Genomic DNA, 19,222 nt, shown 5'->3' with positions numbered 1-19,222 from the left:
CATTGTTCAACTTCACGTTGCAAAAGCATCGCATAGAGCATGTCAATAAACCTTCTGTTGTTTTTTAATTATTATTTTTAGTTGTCCTTTTATATTGGATGAAAGAAGAATTATGAAGCTTTGACCACTCACCCGGAGAAATGTTAAGGCCATTATCATAAACTGTCTATACCTACATGTATCTATGTTGAAAAAGATCACACGTGCTATTATTCTGAAAATGCTACCATCGCGTCATCACCTGATGCAGCGTTACCAGGTTTACGTCACCAATTTTATAAAAGATTTAGTTCGCTCTTGATGAGAGTGCCATGAAGTCGTCCTTCAATGGGGTCACAGTTTCATTTGATTTTAAACAGTATTCAATTGTGGGAAAACGAATAATAACCGGTTAATCCTTGGTAATGCAGACAATCATCTTAACTCTCGGGATTTGATGTGCAAAGTTAAGTTATTGGTAAAGCCTGCCGCTAAATTCTTTCTCCTGCTGAGTTTTTCTGTCTATATCACACATGGCAGATACACTCTAAGGGTCCTATATTTACACTGATGAATAATCAATAGATTTACTGATAAGAAAGAATCTTTATTAACCCTGAATATTACAGACAGCAACTAATGTAGATAAACTTTAGTCACCAACAATCTTCACACATTAGGTGTCATAAAACACACATTGTAAACATGTTATGGGGATGCACAAAGTTTGCATAATATATCAGAGGAAAAAATAACATTTAGTAGAAAATTCCATATAAAATAACAAACACACATATAAGAAGAATAGCACATAGATTCAAAAAGTAATTAGTCTTTTTATCGATGTACAGTTTTTGTTTCAATAATGTTTTCATCGTGCTATTGTCGTGTTCCGTGGGAATATCTTTCTGTATTATTCCATTCTTATGAATTTCATGAGACTGGTCGAGGTCAAGGGATGTTCCTGAAAAACAAATATGTTCACTTATTATAAACATCACATGGTACACTGTCCCAAATCATTTCCGGAAAAAACACAAAAAGGAAAAGAAAGGGCGACCTATACAGCTCCGTTTAGACAAATGCAGTCAATATGTGTATGATTATTTACCAAAGTCTCGTTTTTCACACGTAAGCAGCTGATTTTGAAGTTGTACCATGTACTAAAATTTTGCTTTTTTGCCTGTTGCACATGTGTTATGATGGAATGTATCGCAAAGATGAAAAAAGTTGAATAAGTGGCAAAAACCATAACACTGCATATCTCAAAAGTTCATAATAGTATGTATGTTACAGATGGCTAAGTTCAAAGGTTACATTTGGCTGTCCTATGACCTGTGCTAAAACCGCGTACACATCTTACGGTCACGCACGTAGTTGACCGTAGTGGGAGATGACCGTAGTAAACTGTAAATGACCTTAGTTAAACGTATTAAACTGAGTTAGACGTAGTTCCCTAACCCTAACCCTTAATCCTAGATTTAACATTATTTAACCCTACTTTACCCTAGTTGACCCTAGTTAACCGTACTTAACAATACTGTGAACATGCTTCAAACGTAGTCCAACCCTAGCAGTTGTCCCTATTTGACCCTACTTGACCGTAGTGTTAACCGTAGTACAATGTTACTACGGTCAGCTACGGTTAACACTACAGTCAAGTATAGGGTCAGTTACGGTCAACTACGTTCAAACTACGGTCACAGTAGGGTCTTGGCATCCAAATTCACCGTAGAGATATTTTGGCCAAATCAAAATAAAAGACCCAAGAAGTTTCTGTTATCAACCCGAATTTCCATATGGGTTTTCCAATGAAATAGTTGACTAAAGGCGTTATCAATACTTTTGCTGATGTTATCTCATGCTTTTGTCCCAATCTGTTGATATCATAAAACAGGCCGTACTCTTTTTTAAAAAGCTACATTTTGTTACTGGCGGTAAAATTGGATGTCGACTCATATTGTATAATTTTCAAGTGCATGGGCAGCTTCAGTTTATACAGTAACAGCTGCAAAATAAATTACAAATAATTTGATAACAATAGTATGTTATTATACATGAGAAGGAGGAACGTGTATACATTTGGTATTAATTAGCTCTTGTCGTACAAGTTCAATGTACTAAAACGCGATAGTTAAAACCTCGCTTTGACTTCAATGGAAGTTCGATGCATTTTAATGAAGTTCATGGAGTTTGCGCATCTTGATGAGTATCCACTTCGTATGGATGACTGGAACGACATCATGCAGGGGGCAGACAATTGATATGAGAGAACTGCTTGACATGGTAATATACTCACGGTTACCCATTGGCGTCTCCTTGATGTCCTCGTTGGATGAGATTGTTGTTTCATACTCTGCTTGTTTTCGATAGGGCCCAATAGGTTCCGTTGTCCAAAATGTAAGTCCTTTTATCTAAAAACGTAAAACGTATAACTGAAAGTTGTTTTATAACAGTAAAACTGTTTACGCCATATATATGTTTTCCTATTCTGGTACCAAATGAATGATCTTATATTGGTTGTTTGTAGTCATTTCACAAATGATTAATTCTTTCTATCAATCAATATCTTTTACATAAACCAAGATGAACAGACGTCAACATGATCTATGTTAAGTGATGTAAGAGAGGGAATAGGTTTTGTGTTAAAGCAAATTGCACGGCAAAACTCACATGGTTGAGCAAGGAATTTGTCGTCTTGTACATTCGCTTATATATTGCATATTATCTAAACGATTTTGAAACCCATCGTTTATTTTTGCAAATTCTTCTCTCTTATAGCTTATTTATTTGCTGTCATGTATTTTGTGTGACGGACTGACTCACGGTATCTCGACACTTGCTTCTGTTTCATATTCATATTGTTCTGCCTTTCGTTACAATTATATTATGAAACAGGTTGCAAGTATGTCAATCAGTTTATAGACATTTAAACAGATGTTACTATTATTTAGTTTGAAATGATACCATCGATATGTTTAATTTGTTATTATGAGCGCAGAGCCATTTGATAGTAGTTAGTTCGCCAAACTATGCATATTTGATAACCTTCTTTTGAAGACTAGAACTCTATATTGATGGTATTCGCGATCTGCATTGATAAAGAGCAAAAAATAATAATTCTGAATTACTACCAATAATGAGCCATTCAACGTCATAATTATTTTATTGAAATGGACAATTTTGCAATTTCGATCAATCAGATGCTATTTTATGGTGGCTATTCTTTTTGATAGATAAATGGATATCACAAAAAAGTTTCTTTTGTTAAACCCCACATAAACCCAATTCGTTCCAAAATTGGACAAATTCTAGACTTCGACCAATCAGATTCTATGTTTCAACTACTATCGACTTCATTTTTTTTACACTGCCCCAAACGAAAAAGTCAAGACCCGCCAATAGAAGTCGCAGCCGCCGTTCGATGTCCTATCAAAAAATGTTAACGACATACACATATTCATACTCATTTATATTCGTGAAGCAGTCGCTAAGGATATGTCCGAACGGAAACCATTTTACGGAACTAGATGGAAGTGAAGAAAAGCTGCAAAAGCAGAAGGTCTCCAAATTTGTTTTGGGGACTGAACTATTACCTGTTCGGACGGCTGTCGCTTTGTACAGAGACTAACTAAAATGACAACCAAAGCTGTTTCGACTAGGACCATAGCGGCAAAGTATGTGAAATGGATTTTGGATATGACTGCTGGCCGATCATCGACTTCTCCACATTTAGGAGAAGGGTATATAAAGTCTAGGATCATCCGTGTTATTCCCGTCACTTGGCCAACCAGCATTCCCCAGAAGGCTCCCTTAAACAACAGAAACATAGCTTATCAGATTCTATCTTTAAGCAATGTGCTTAATGGAAATATTTCAACTGATTTGGCATATCATTTATATAGATATATATATATATTTTTTTTAAAATAATCATGGTACAGTATCCCTGTCCTACCGCAGGCAAAACACAAAGATTTTCAAACTATAAGTAACTACAGAGGGAATGGGTAAGGAAATTACCACCGATCAGACCAGCCACCGTTTTTGTGATAGAATGTTCTGGGTTCAAATCTCGGTCTAGTCTCATTTCAGTTTATTTTTCTCAAAACATCGTTAACTCGCCGTTGTCGACGTCATACCATTAGTCTACGACTACTATTGAAACCGTTGTAGATCAGTTAATTTAGTTTTTAAATTAGTTACTTTTCTGCATGAAAATTCTAAAAGATATTTTTTCTCAAAAATAATTCATTAAAACTATTGTCATATAAGAATATCTTTCCTGCAAATGAATTTATTCATGGGCGTGGAATTTACGTTCTCCTGCATTACATGTTAGTTAAGAGAAAATAATGCCAGAGGGTAAGTACATAGATAATACTTATATAAATTATTGATAACAGGGATTAAAACGGAGCTTATGTATATCAATAAAAATATAAAATATTTACATTTATGAATAAAATTGATTCATGAAAAATGTTCATCATTTTCATGACTAACATGGACTATATTCAAAGTATCAATTCATCTGTTTTGTATGTATATCTAAGCATATGACACAGCTTTGTAGGCGCATTATGTTTAGTTTGTCTGCAAAGGTACCAAAACAACACAGTTCAATGCTAATATTGACCTATTTAGGAGTATGTTGATATGGCAATATAATACAAATTAAGTCTGCTTTATACATGTAAAGTTGAGCATAAAGTTCAAATAATTGTATGTAACGTGCATGCTTATTGAATGAATAAAACAGCCATCTTCCAAGGAGGGTAAGTAGTATCAATTATGACGTCATATTAATGATGACATTAATAATGAACACATAGGCAATTGTATTTGCAGTCTACATTAAAAAACTGTGGCAGTGTCATAAAGTTGTTAATATATATTAATGAATACATTCCAAATATCAGGTATCTCACCTGTTCATTTACTCTTGGTACGAATACGGCTAGGAGGAAAACAGAGCAGATGGGCGGGGCGAGATACCCGGTGACGGCCTGGATATACATAAAGAGTTGTCCCTGCTGCGCCGCCTCTATCAGGGGAATCCATGCAATACTGACACCCACCAAGATAATGACAAACACCCTACAAATATACACAAATCACCGTGCTGAACTGCGGTACAAAACCACTAAAATATAAATAAATAAATATACAGCATTTCATATAACGCCCTTTCTAGCTAACATAAGCCACTCTCAAGCGCTTTACAGTACATAGATATACAATTAATACAATTAGCACATACATTAATCAATACAATTTTGAGGAATTCGCAGGAGCTGCCTTATCAGGCGCTAACTACTAGTCCTAAGCCACCTGGCTAATATCTCCCTATGTGTGTATGCCTGCATTTGTGCTGGAGGTGTAATGTACGTATCACCTATCTATTACCATTGACACTATTACAAAAACCCTTTTCAAGTAATTTGCTTTCGATATGAAAATAAAACATCTCTCTATGCATTTTTTAAAATTACATAATTTAAAAACAATGTTTTAGTATTTGGCAACAGAAATGAGAATATTCAGTTCTAGGGCTCTATCTCTAGATCTAACCAACACATTATCATTTCTACTATCCAAGATTGACAATACAATATATCAGAATTAAAAGCAATCATCTTGATAAGAGAAGTAAAAATAAAGTTGTAAGCTCGTTTACCCCTCACTTTATCAATATTGCTATCCAGAAATTATAAATGCAGAGTATAAATATATAACAATAAGAACATGTTGTCAAGTTGAGTAACTCTTATTCAGAAAATCCCTCATATTGCGTATCTTCTAAATGATCCTAGTCGAAAAAAAAACATCTTTAAAGTGGAAATTCTTTATGCAATTAATACAGTACCCTTTATGTAAAACAGTCTAAGTTCTGCTTACACTCACCAACATATCGGCAAGCGCACCAAGTATACATTCAGCGACATCGAAATGAACAATAGTTCACAATATACGCAATAAAGCCAATTATAGAAACTGCGTCAGTAAAGACATACTTTCCAACGATAAGAAGCTCTCGTTCTCCGGCCTCTTTACGGAACTTCCTCCACAGATCCATCGTAAACACAGTAGCTGCACTGTTAAACACTGACGTCAGAGAGCTCATCAACGCCGCCATCATAACAGACATCATCAGTCCACGCATGCCTAAAAACAATAATATTACACCAAAAATATCATCAACGCCGCCATCATAAGACATCATCAGTACATGCAGGCATTAAAAATAAAAATAAAAATATGGAAATTTATCAAAACTGCTTCACATCAGACATCACCAGTAAACACACATGCTTAAACATAAATATGGCAACAGGAATATCATCGATGCCGCCATCCTAACAGATAGCAGCAGCCCACGCATGCCTATAACCTAAAAATATGGCATCAGGGAACTCAACAACGCCCCCTCCATAAGTTACATCATCAGGCCATAAAAGTCTTTGAAATATGACTTTAGTACATCCATATTCACAGGGTAATATTTATTTTGAAAAAAAAACACTCTAAATACCAGGAAGCACTTACAGGTATTTAAAGAAGTTTGTTTGCCCATCTTAAATCCAAAACTAAACATTTTACTGCAGTATATACCATTTTCGTCCATAGTTTCTTTAAATTCTTTATTTATTAACGAGGATTACGAACAGCCCAAAGGCTCTACGACTTTCTTTCTGCAACAAACAAGTAAATCTAAGTTAAGACTCATCGGTGGTATAAGGGTTCAAAAGAATAAAATCCACGTCTTTATGTTATGAAACATATGCCAAAATGTAGGCGAAAGGTGAAGGTGCATACAAAAACCTTATATAAGACTACAAATTCACGAACTGGTGCGTACATTGTCTTTTACATGAATCTTCTGAATGATATATGCTTCATTAGTGTAGGTTGCATTTTCATTCTAAAATATTCAACTAACTGTGTAATCTTTCGGAATTATTAGACAATGATCATTAAATGGTTTGTGTTTGTTGTTAACATAACATTAAAGGAGATAGCTCCAACACAAATCATATGTTTAAGCTATAAAATTAGGTATTATAGCCTTAAATATTCAGTAGAACATGAGCATTCTACGTTTGCTGTAATACATAATTACATGACCAGCTGTCATTTCAGAGTTCTCCCAGACCATTTAGCTGATACGAAGTCCTATACAAATGTAAAGAAAAAACCAATATGTCATATAAATTATTCAATGTACAAAACACATAAACCTTTCAATATTTTATTAATCTTATTTTTCTAATATCTAAGCAATTATATTATCTATAAACCTATTCATAAGGAAATTTTTTGTTTTCATTTTCTTTTGATTTAAAATTCACCAAAAGTTTGGTAAACAAAAGTACTTATCTAAAAAGAGAAAAATTAAGGGCCACATATACATTATGACCTCTCCCCCTAAATTTGATATGGTATTGTTAAGCATGCTACAGTGCTATGTCCTGACCGGTCTTGAACGTCCGTTAAAAATGAAACATATCAGCTTTAAAAAATCTGTGGAGAACCCTGCATTTGTATTAGTCTGATATCAATTATCAATTTTTTTGATATTTTGATCGAAGGGTATGAAAAAAACATTGTTTTAAACGTCTCCCCAACAACTGATAGTTGGTTGTCATACTTTTCTAGCCAGAAATAAAGATTTTGTTTAAAAAAAATCTATCCAAATGGCAAATTTTACTCTTTTTTTTAAAATTTATTTGAAAAAAGGCACTTCCTTGCTAGGTCGAATTTTACACAATTTATCAGTACTCAGTGTCGCCAACAAAGCTGCTTACCTGTCCATCACATGTGATACATACAGCAAACACTCTTCATGACTGTGTCCATATGTATTTCATTATGGAGTGCTTATTGTAAGATATGACTTACCAATAGGCGCCAGTCCTAGTATAAGTTGAGGGTAAGCAATATTGGAACAGCCTGCCGGATTCTCGCAAACTTCCATACATGTCTCAGCATCATTGCAAGCTACGGTTTCTGTTAAGTACATTCTGAGACTTTGTACATGTGCTTTATTATAACCAATAATGATTAATAATGAATATGGTACTTTTAGGTCAAATCCAGATTACATGTGTTCGATTTTACACATCATGCATAAATTGTTCTGCTTGAAAACAGTACTCTACTACTTGAGATAGGGCGTAAACCTTCATTACTTACCTGGGAAGAGCACTCTACTGATCATTCCCGGCATAATTATGAGGAACAGTGGTAGAAACTTCAGAAATCCCGCCATGATCGTCGCACCTCTCGCGTGAGCAATGTTTTTGGCTGCCAGAACTCTTTGTACAATGACCTTGCAGAAGAAAACGAGAATAAGGTCCATTTTGCTCAAGCTATCATTTGTTTATTATGTTTTGCCATTGAAGACTCACAAGCTTTCCACAATTCATACCGAAAGTACTAAGCACTGTAATAAACTGTTGAACCTTTGTACGTGTAACCCGTAATGTAACGTCTCAAGAAACAATATGATTACGTCATGATTTCGCGACAATAACAACAAAATTGGTAGAATATAAGACTCTTTCAAATTTGGTTAATTTGGTAAATTTGGTAAATCCCGAGGGTGGAATTTCTCTATTCTACACCCTTGAAAGTATTTTTCTCTCATCCCAACCACCAGAATAAGCTCATAAACCATGAAAATGCGTTTTGACTGACCATCATTTTGAAAATATCCATTTCCCCCCAGCGCCTTTTAGACGAAAATGAATCGGCCTGCCACACTAGGCACATCCCATATTTGCAGCGAAGTTTGTGCAGAAAAAATAATCACATCTTTCTAACGTGTACGGTAAATATATCGTAAAAGGTTTTAATTTCATCACGTCGCCTTTTCCGCATTGCGGCATCGGAGAGTTCCAAATTCGTGACGTCACGTCATTGTTGAGCCATTGCGACGTCACGTCACGTGAAATAGGGTTTAATAGAGACATTTTGTACACCCCTTTCTTACACTGGACAGCTCTATATTACACACAGGGAAATGAGAGAAATACAGCANCCAAAAGCCGGAATCATAGTCTTCTATTTCTTAGAATATGTAGAAATTTAGATTCTCAATTCTTTAACAGAGCAAAGATATCAACAGGTATTGATTTATTTTTTAAAGAGGATAACAAATATTTGATCGTCGATATTATTTACAATATTGGTCTAATTTTGCGCGAGGTATTAAGTCTAAAAACTAATATTATTTATTGTAAATTGCCTCCTCGAATTGAAAAAACCGGAAGCAATTATTGTCCGTATCAAGTTAATATAGAGATATTATTAATCTCAAAACAAACGGTTAGCTCTAGAAATCTTTATATGTGTAAATGAATTATCTCGAAATTTGATATTCAATCTTTCCTAAGTGATTATACGCGTCTGTACATGTATAGTAGCTATTCTATTACCTGATCCGCACACCAATACCACGTGGACACAAACGTTGACCTGATGAGGACTCCTGGCCAAGGAAGGTCAGAGTTCACGGGATCACGGAGAATGTGAAACGCATCATCTCGAGGAAGCCCGCATGAGGAGTGGGAAGTGTTTCCGAATGTCATATTTCCGGTGATATTAACAGTCCTAGCTGACTCAGGAATGGCTTCAAAGTACTTGTACATCAATCCACTAATCCCTCCCACCTTTATAAAGGCTAGAATATAGCAAGTTAAACATTTCAAAAATTTTAGCATTAAACAGCATTCTGTTTCGTGCTATAGGACCATAACACGGACAAGAGAATGCTGTTTTATGCTTATATTTACATTTTTGATTTTTAAAATTTTCATTTCTAAGTTCACAACGCACTTTTAAATTTGAATTTTGTAGTGTTTGTGCAAGAGTTAGAACAGCCATTGGAATTGTTCACAGAATGTTGTCTCGTGACTTTCCGCGTAAAAAATATAGTTCGTGGAAATAAACACTGATATATCGATACAGTTTCTGCAATTTAATTAATCAATGTATTAAAATCAATATATTTCATTCACATTTTATGATAGTCTTACATAATACGGTGAATATTATTGAATAATAGTGGGTTAGTTTGTTTATCTGCTTGCTAGTGCGGAGGGAAATAGCGATCCGGTAGTTAGTAAAACCCGTGGAGATATCACTACGCCCGTGTTATGGTCTCATAACACGGAACTGGATTTGATAGTGCTTTATAATAGCGATGCAGAGTGAATGTAAATATAAAGATTTAAAAATATGTATGTCTGTATGGTATGTATTTGATATGTATTCAATTTGCCGACATAGTGTTGAATTACTTTGACTGGACTTAGACATAATTATGTTACAAAGTATTTGACAGTTCAATCGAAATTATTTGCGACGGTGTAACTACTTTTTTTCATTTGCATATGAAACCCGGATTGTCATTATAAATAACACCATTAACCCCCCATTGTGCCCGACACGTCATGAAATCGATTATTAATGTTGTCAGGAAAATTAGCGAGATCCCAAAGGGTCAATGTAATTGCGCCTTACTTTGCATCCATATCGCTTTTCATGAAAATGTTTGTTAATATTAATACAGTTCTAATTTTTGTAAACTAAGATTCATTATTAAAAACAATAATGAGTTAAAAACAATATCGAAACCAGGGCTATAAATCGATATAAAATTGACTGGTCCAGCAAACTGCTCACCTAGTACTGACAGAGTTACCGCCCCTCCTAACATGATAACAGTCTGTAACGTGTCGGTGAATATGACCGCGGCCAAGCCACCTGAATCATAAAAAAAGGTTTTAAATATATTAACGTAAAAACATACATGTAACATTACACTTACTCATCAAAAATGTTTCAGTGGATATCAGTGCGTGACCGGAATACGAATCAAGATTTTCTGATCTAAAAACCACCACATGGCATTCACTTCAATTTAGCACTGATTTTATCATTTTTTATCTATGCTTATATGCATATTATAAAAACAGAAAAAATATCCTTAAGGACGAAGAAATAATACAAAAAGAAAATAAACATAACAATGCAGTCATAGCCGATTAAGCTTAAAAACCTCTTTTATACGATTACACAAACTTGCCGGTTGCAGTACAGCTGTCAGTAAATCAATTGTTCAAAAGCACTGTTTCACAGTGTAATTATAACTTATTATTTAAGGATAACAAAATTAGGTAGAGTTAATCAGTGTGATCAATATGGTGATCTCAGTACCTGCTATAGTATATACAGCGGTGACGGCCAGCAGGGCAATTATTGATACATAAGTATTCCACCCCAACGCCTGTTGTACAAATACAGAGCCGGCGTATACGTCAACCTATTAATAATAATAATTAGAGGTTCTCATATACCGCTTTTTCAAACATAGCTCGTAAGTCGTCTCAAAGTGGTTCACAAATTATTACCCGTGGTTATGGAGCCTTTGCAACCAGCCTATATATTTATCAACTCTCATGGGAGTATACAGCCGATGCTGCCATTTCGTCGCTCAAAACTAGCATTCAACAATTCTAGCACTGCCCAACCAAGTACTCATTTACCGCTGAGTAGACTGAAACATGCGGGGTAAAGTATCGTGTTCAAAGATACAACACAGTGCCGTGACGTGACTCGAACCCACAACTCTTCAGTCACGAGCCCGGCGTTCTACCACTAGACTACCGTACCTTCTAAATACTATTGTGCGTGATCATAAGATTATCTTCAACTAATTATGAAAAAATTAGCACTGATTTATACAATATATGTACATACAATTCTACCACTTACTATATATGTTCGTTATTAAAGTTACAAAAATTTGTCGGCATTATAAGGAGAAAAGAATATGTACCTGTATAACAATGTTAGTTTCCCATGTCACATTGCCTTTTCATTGACAATATTGGCCACATTTAATGTCAGAGATATAATTTACACATATATGAAAACCAACGATGTTATTCGTACTAGCCTAAAAAATCAAAAAGTTTAAAGTAATTGATAATAATGGTTTTAGGAATAAAAATTGCAAAAGTAAAATGCGGTTGTATGACAAATTAAGTTAATGAACTATACAAATTAGTTATATTTAAGTAATGTTGTGCAGGTAGGTAATAAGTTTGATGGTTGTGTTAATAAAATAAGGTATATGATTTAAAGTATTCATTACACATAAGATGTGTTGTACCCACCGATATTTTCGTACATATATACAAAAATAAGGCTAAACAGCTCAAGTACACTCTAAGTCTGCTTCCACCAAATCGTTTCTGTAGAAATTCAGGTATCGTAAACAGCTGTAATTGACAAAAAACAGAAACTATCATATAGTATTGTCTACCCGCACGAGGAGAGCGATACAAACTGAAGAGATATATAAACCCAAAATAAAAGACATGGCTGGTGACAAAGCCATGTGCCCCGAAAGTTTAAGCGTTCCCTGTACCTCATACCTTACCCCTCATAATGTTTCCCGTCCCGCAATCAGGTATAACGAAAAGCAAACTGCGAAAAGGTTAATTCATTAGATATGCTACTATTTTCTATAAGATACCTTTTTGTCTTTCTTCCAATTTCTACCAATTACAACTTGGTTTAAACTTTGTTTTATTCATTTTTTTTGACAATGCATTGAAATACAAATTGTAAAATTATATAAAATAGAAAAAGGAAACAAAATCAAGTGTCATGACAATTTGACAGCGTATTTAGAATTACAAGTTGGAAATATGCGGTTATCATGTCGGTGTTAGTACATGTATCAGCAACAGCTCAGTCATATAGTGAGTATATAATTCTTTAAATATACTATTTACTTTTTCAATTCTGACTTGTATTTATGTGGTATCTATTGGAGAGGACTTATTTAGGCTTGCCTGTTGTCAAATCCATTTGTCATTGAACAATAAAATTTGTTGAAATGAAATGAGTACCTACTTAATAAACACTGCTAATTCGACTATGTTCTTTATTGATCGAATCAATATAAGATTTGTGTTAACGAAAGTCAATGACTTGAAATCTGGAAGGAAAGAAACTGCGTCAGTCTAAAATCTTAAGTGTTAAGTAATTAAGTATTACTAAACAAAGAGACAAATATAGACTTTTAAATAATTGAAATGTATTTACATACTTACCCCGGAGGACAGGTAGATAGGCAGGAATACCCAACCCAGTAACGGTAAACAAATGGCCGCCTATCACAAATAGTTTAACAGGTATATAGTAGGACACATTAAAAAGACATTTTTCACTAGGATTTTACATCATTATACGAAAGTTTATTTATTTACTACGTCATATCCTCACACAAATATATAATGGATGTTTGATACTGCTGAATAATATCCTTACAGACAATTTATGTTTTTGATGAAAGATATACGATAACATTTTGAGATCCGTTGGTATTTTTTTACGAAATCGGTTAAAATACGTTCCAATTCAAGTTATGATAATTGTGCGAGTTTATTTTGACACATCAAGACAATCAGTCACATTTGAGCCAAAAAAACAATTAACCGTAAAACCCCCCTTTTTTATGGATGATAGGTTTCCTTAGAACTTCATTAGAGTCATACAAACACATACAACAAAAATGATATCTCGTATTAATAGAAATATGGCATGACATGCAATAAGACTAACAGTGTAACAAATATAAACTACAAATAACATTTTTCCGAGAACATTGGTCTATCAAATTTATTGTTACTTGAAAGGTTGAGAGAGGGAAAAATAAAAAAATTAAATTGCTACCGAAATTTTGACAGACTTTTAAATTACTTACCCCCCATTCGAATGCTACGACACCAATACCAGAGGCCGCACCACTACCTGCTAGACCGATAAAATGTTCACTCCCAATGTTACTGGAAAACAGCGAGGCACCAATCTGGAAAGAAAGGAGATATGTCAAAGCAAGAAATCTGATTAAGATGTTGATGCCTTCATTGTTTACCATATACGTAAGTATATAGGAAATAAATGTTAAGTCTCATTTTGCGTTGTTTCCTAAAAACTTTTTTCAGGGAATTAACATGTGATGGCTTCCTTGTATTTCACGAAAATATACCACTCGCCTAAGAAGGAAAAGTATTTAATTTTGTTTTTACACATTTGTGTTTTTGATAAAAAAAATTGTACAATTAAACTTTCAAGATATTAAGTCAGTCTACTTCATATCGATTATACATGTTTTATATCAACATATACCAAAGAGAATAATACTGCCAAAACAATCAATAAAGCAGTGTAACTAGTTATCATACCGGAAACCATAGCATGGACCGTCCTGCTAGGAAATAGCCTTTGACCGTATTCTTTTCCTTTCTGCACATTGACTGCAATACAAAAGTGAAACCAGGTAACATTTTAAAATATAATATGGAGACAGTTTAAAAGATTCCTATGAAGAGGAGAACATGCAGTGTTTATTAAGATATTTCACAGAGTAGAACAAACAACTTAACGAAGGTTCCCCTTTACATTTCCCTCTTGACAGTGGTCATTTAAACGGCATAAACAGTATCCAGCAATGTTAAGCTGATACCAGTTGCTATACAGTTGTGACATATTTGGGACTACCTTGACTGAAACGTTTAAAAAGTATTTTGTTTTGTTTTGTGTGATTGCTGTTGTTTGTTTTTTGAGTCAGTGCATGCCTCGAAGTCAATGTCACTTATATATCATACTTGTATATTGGCAAAACCGGAGTAAATAAGGAAACAAGGAAAGGTCATGTTAAATATTTCTCGCTCTTAAGGCCCAAAGCGTGCCATTGAAACAGAGGTATGACTGGTGTTTGTTTGTTTGTGTTTAACGCCCATTTAACAGCTAGGGCCATTTGAGGACGTACGTGCCAGGTTTTGGTGGTGGAGGAAATCCGGAGTTCTCGGAGAAAAACAACCGACTTGCAGCCAGTACCTGGCGACTGCCCCACGAATACCTCAAACCCGAGACCCAGTTTTTGTTACTTTCACTTATGGTACAGTACTTTTCGTTTTAGAGATTATCAGAAGTATCACTTGATATAGCAGTATGATACAAGGATGGTATCCCTACTAAAACCGATCTCGGACAAACTAATCGTGCAAGCGAAAAATACTGATTTATTATTGAATTATGAAAAGGATTATTTTTCACTCATTTTGTTTTGAATATTAATACTATAATTAAACTGATAATAAAAATTCGAGGTTGATATATACCGCTTTATCACAACCTTCATGTAGTTCGTAGGTCGTCTTAAAGAGGTTCACAAACTATTATCCGTGGTTATAGGGCCTTTGCAACCAGACAATTCTTTTTCCAACTCCCTGGAGAGCATACAGCCGATGCTACCATTTCACAGCTAACATTCAACAATTCTAGCACTGCCCAACCACGTACTCATTTCCAGTTGAGTTAACTGGAACAAGCGGAGTAAAGCAGCTTGCTCAAAGATACAACACAGTGCCGAGCCGACACCCGAACCAGCAACCCTTCGGTCACGAGCCCGGCGTCCTACCACTAGATTACTCTGCCTACTAAGAAACGGATGTTTGTCTTTTTTAAAAATGCAATGGGCGTTTAATTTGTTGTTTTAATTAAAAAGTAAGCTAATCTGATATATATGTATGACCTATGATTGGATGACGATGACAATCATCATATTATTCCATTGAATTAATGATCGCATAATGGGGTTTTAGCTCCAAGGTAATTTGATGCCAGATATTTGTTTTCTCATCAACCAATACATGCAAACTATACATGGTAACGTCATTGCAAGCGGGTATTTGTTTATAGATATAGAAATAACTGGAAAACAAATATATAATTGACTGAGGACGATGAAACAAATAGCATTTTTGGGAGATTTTTTTTTGTTTTTACTTACCCAGAGTCCAACGAGTAATACCAACACAAAGTACACAACAAGAACCAGTATGTCGACCCAGTGATCCAGCCCAGCTTTCATGATGATAATGAAGGAGTAGTGTCAGCGTAGTTTTAAGGTATGATTCAACAATTCATAAAAGTTGCAAAAGCAGTTCTGACTAACTTCACAAAATGATTGAGAGTACAACTGAAACAAAGCTAACTTTGCCTCCTAACACACATATGTCATCATTTCCGTATCTACATGTTTCTTCCCTTTATCTGGTCTGGTCACCACGATCAAAAACAAATTATATGTTAGTCAAGGGTCAAGAACAGCTATGGTAGAAGCGATATCTTATCTAAGGTACTCACGAACTGTAGATATGACTCCAGTGTTTGTAGATTTGAATCTGAGCAAATACGTTTTGATGACGTTCGGTGTTCTGTCAACAAACGTAGATAATGCCAGCTTAAGCAGTCAAGGACTTCGTTTACATTCTGTTAATGGTTTTAACTGAGTTACCTCCCTTATCTCAACTTAATCCAAACTAACTTAAAGTCAGTCAATACAAGAAGACAACAGCAAAGAAATATATCATCCATCATTTTATTTAAATATACTCTAATGATCTGTTCTATAGGAATTAATACATACGACTGATGCAACGTGTGGTACAGGAAATACTTACCGTGTAAGAGGGTCTTTACTTCCGGTATAAAGTAGGCTTTCGTGGTGCTTTATGTTTTGACATGTGTGGTATGCAAGTACTTTGTCTCTGTGTGTTAACGATTTGATGTATTCACAAATGTGTGTGGTGACGCTGTGGTATATTTTGATTCTTTGCGTGTACAGTATGTCATCTGTGGTATATTGACTTTGTGTATACAGTAGGTCCTCTGGTATATTGACTTTGAGTGTACAGTAGGTCCTCCGGTATATTTTGACTGTGTGTGTACAGTAGGTCCTCTGGTATATTTTGACTGTGTGTGTAAAGTAGGTCCTCTGGTTTATTTTGTCTGTGTGTGTACTGTAGGTCCTCTTGTATATTGACTTTGAGTGTACAGCAGGTCCTCCGGTATATTGACTGTGTGTGTACACTAGGTCCTCTGGTATATTCTGACTGTGTGTGTAGAGTAGGTCCTCTGGTATATTCTGACTGTGTGTGTACAGTAGGTCCCCTGGTATATTGACTTTGTGTGTACAGTAGGTCCTCTGGTTTATTTTGACTGTGTGTGTACAGTAGGTCCTCTGGTATATTGACTGTGTGTGTACAGTAGGTCCTCTGGTTTATTTTGACTGTGTGTGTCCAGTAGGTCCTCTGGTATATTGATTTTATGAATACAGTAGGTCCTCTGGTATATTCTGACTGTGTGTATACAGTATGTCCCCTGGTATATTGACTTTGTGTGTACAGTATGTCCTCTGGTTTATTTTGACTGTGTGTGTCCAGTAGGTCCTCTGGTATATTGATTTTATGTGTACAGTAGGTCCTCTGGTATATTGACTTTATGTGTACAGCAGATCCTCTGGTATATTGACATGGTGTGTACAGTAGGTCCTCTGGTATATTTTGACTGTGTGTGTACAGTAGGTCCTCTGGAATATTCTGACTGGTGTGAGTCCAGAAGGTCCTCTGGTATTTTGACTTTGTGTGTACAATAGGTCCTCTGGTATATTTTGACTTTGTGTGTACAATAGGTCCTCTGGTATATTTTGGCTGTGTGTGTACAGTAGGTCATCTGTTGTGGTTTGACTTTGTGTGTACGGTAGGGCCAGCAGATCCTCTGGTATATTGACATTGTGTGTACAGTAGGTCCTCTGGTATATTGACTTTGTGTGTACAATAGGTCCTCTGAAATATTCTGACTGTGTGTGTGTACAGTAGGTCCTCTGGTATATTGACTTTGTGTGTACAGAAGGTCCTCTGGTATATTGACTTTGTGAGTACAGTAGGTCCTCTGGTATATTCACTTTGTGTGTACAGTAGGTCCTCTGGTATATTGACTTTTTGTGTACATTAGGTCCTCTGGTATGTTTTGACTGTGTGTGTACAGTAGGTCCTCTGGTATATTGACTTTGTGTGTACAGTTAGTCCTTTGTTATGTTTTTACTTCATGGTACAGTAGGTCCTCCTGTTTATTGACTTTGTGTATACAGTAGGTCCTCTGGTATATTGACTTTATGTGTACAGTAGGTCCTCTGGTATATTTTGACTGTGTGTGTACAGTAGGTCCTCTGGTATATTGACCTTTTGTGTACAGTAGGTCCTCTGGTATATTGACTTTGTGTATACAGTAGGTCCTCTGGTATATTGACTTTATGTGTACAGTAGGTCCTCTGGTATATTGACCTTTTGTGTGCAGTAGGTCCTCTGGTATATTGACTTTGTGTGTACAGTTAGTCCTTTGTTATGTTTTTTCAACATGGTACAGTCGGTCCTCCTGTTTATTGACTTTGTGTATACAGTAGGTCCTCTGGGATATTGACTTTGAGTATACAGTAGGTCCTCTGGTATATTGACTTTTTGTGTACAGTAGGTCCTCTGGTATATTCTGACTGTGTGTGTACAGTAGGTCCTCTGGTATATTGACTGTGTGTACAGTAGGTCCTCTGGTATATTGACTTTGTGTGTACAGTAGGTCCTCTGGTATATTCTGACTGTGTGTGTACAGTAGGTCCTCTGGTATATTGACTTTGTGTGTACAGTAGGTCCTCTGGTATATTCTGACTGTGTGTGTACAGTAGGTCCTCTGGTATATTGACTTTGTGTGTACAGTAGGTCCTCTGGTATATTCTGACTGTGTGTGTACAGTAGGTCCTCTGGTATATTGACTTTGTGTGTACAGTAGGTCCTCTGGTATATTCTGACTGTGTGTGTACAGTAGGTCCTCTGGTATATTGACTTTGTGTGTACAGTAGGTCCTCTGGTATATTCTGACTGTGTGTGTACAGTAGGTCCTCTGGTATATTGACTTTGTGTGTACAGTAGGTCCTCTGGTATATTCTGACTGTGTGTGTACAGTAGGTCCTCTGGTATATTGACTTTGTGTGTACAGTAGGTCCTCTGGTATATTCTGACTGTGTGTGTACAGTAGGTCCTCTGGTATATTGACTTTGTGTGTACAGTAGGTCCTCTGGTATATTCTGACTGTGTGTGTACAGTAGGTCCTCTGGTATATTGACTTTGTGTGTACAGTAGGTCCTCTGGTATATTCTGACTGTGTGTGTACAGTAGGTCCTCTGGTATATTGACTTTGTGTGTACAGTAGGTCCTCTGGTATATTCTGACTGTGTGTGTACAGTAGGTCCTCTGGTATATTGACTTTGTGTGTACAGTAGGTCCTCTGGTATATTCTGACTGTGTGTGTACAGTAGGTCCTCTGG

General features: G+C 35.7%; 1 protein-coding gene across 4 annotated transcripts; it reads right to left on the bottom strand.

The window, feature by feature from the left end:
• Positions 1-583: 583 nt before the first annotated feature.
• Positions 584-16,321, bottom strand: LOC110454843 (sodium/glucose cotransporter 4-like). 4 transcript variants are annotated; one of them, XM_021504585.1, is made up of 16 exons: positions 16,210-16,308; positions 15,854-15,927; positions 14,244-14,315; positions 13,763-13,867; positions 13,110-13,169; positions 12,165-12,269; positions 11,203-11,308; positions 10,669-10,749; positions 9,420-9,664; positions 8,176-8,311; positions 7,882-7,989; positions 5,997-6,147; positions 4,911-5,079; positions 3,576-3,791; positions 2,279-2,393; positions 584-943 (listed from the first exon to the last, which is right to left on the bottom strand). In XM_021504585.1, exons 3-16 carry the CDS (start codon positions 14,310-14,312, stop codon positions 738-740), a joined length of 1,872 nt encoding a protein of 623 aa, XP_021360260.1. In that variant the 5' UTR covers positions 14,313-14,315; positions 15,854-15,927; positions 16,210-16,308; the 3' UTR covers positions 584-737. The 4 variants fall into 4 exon arrangements, with proteins under 4 accessions (XP_021360260.1, XP_021360256.1, XP_021360257.1 ...); XM_021504581.1 differs by having other exon boundaries at positions 15,854-16,321; XM_021504582.1 differs by lacking the exon at positions 15,854-15,927 and having other exon boundaries at positions 16,210-16,321.
• Between the last annotated feature and the right edge of the window lie 2,901 nt (positions 16,322-19,222).

This window comes from Mizuhopecten yessoensis, unplaced genomic scaffold, assembly GCF_002113885.1.
Source record: "Mizuhopecten yessoensis strain PY_sf001 unplaced genomic scaffold, ASM211388v2 scaffold8071, whole genome shotgun sequence".
Taxonomy (NCBI): domain Eukaryota; kingdom Metazoa; phylum Mollusca; class Bivalvia; order Pectinida; family Pectinidae; genus Mizuhopecten; species Mizuhopecten yessoensis.
The sequence above is the reverse complement of the archived record's forward strand: the minus strand, read 5'-3'. Positions and strand labels throughout refer to the sequence as shown.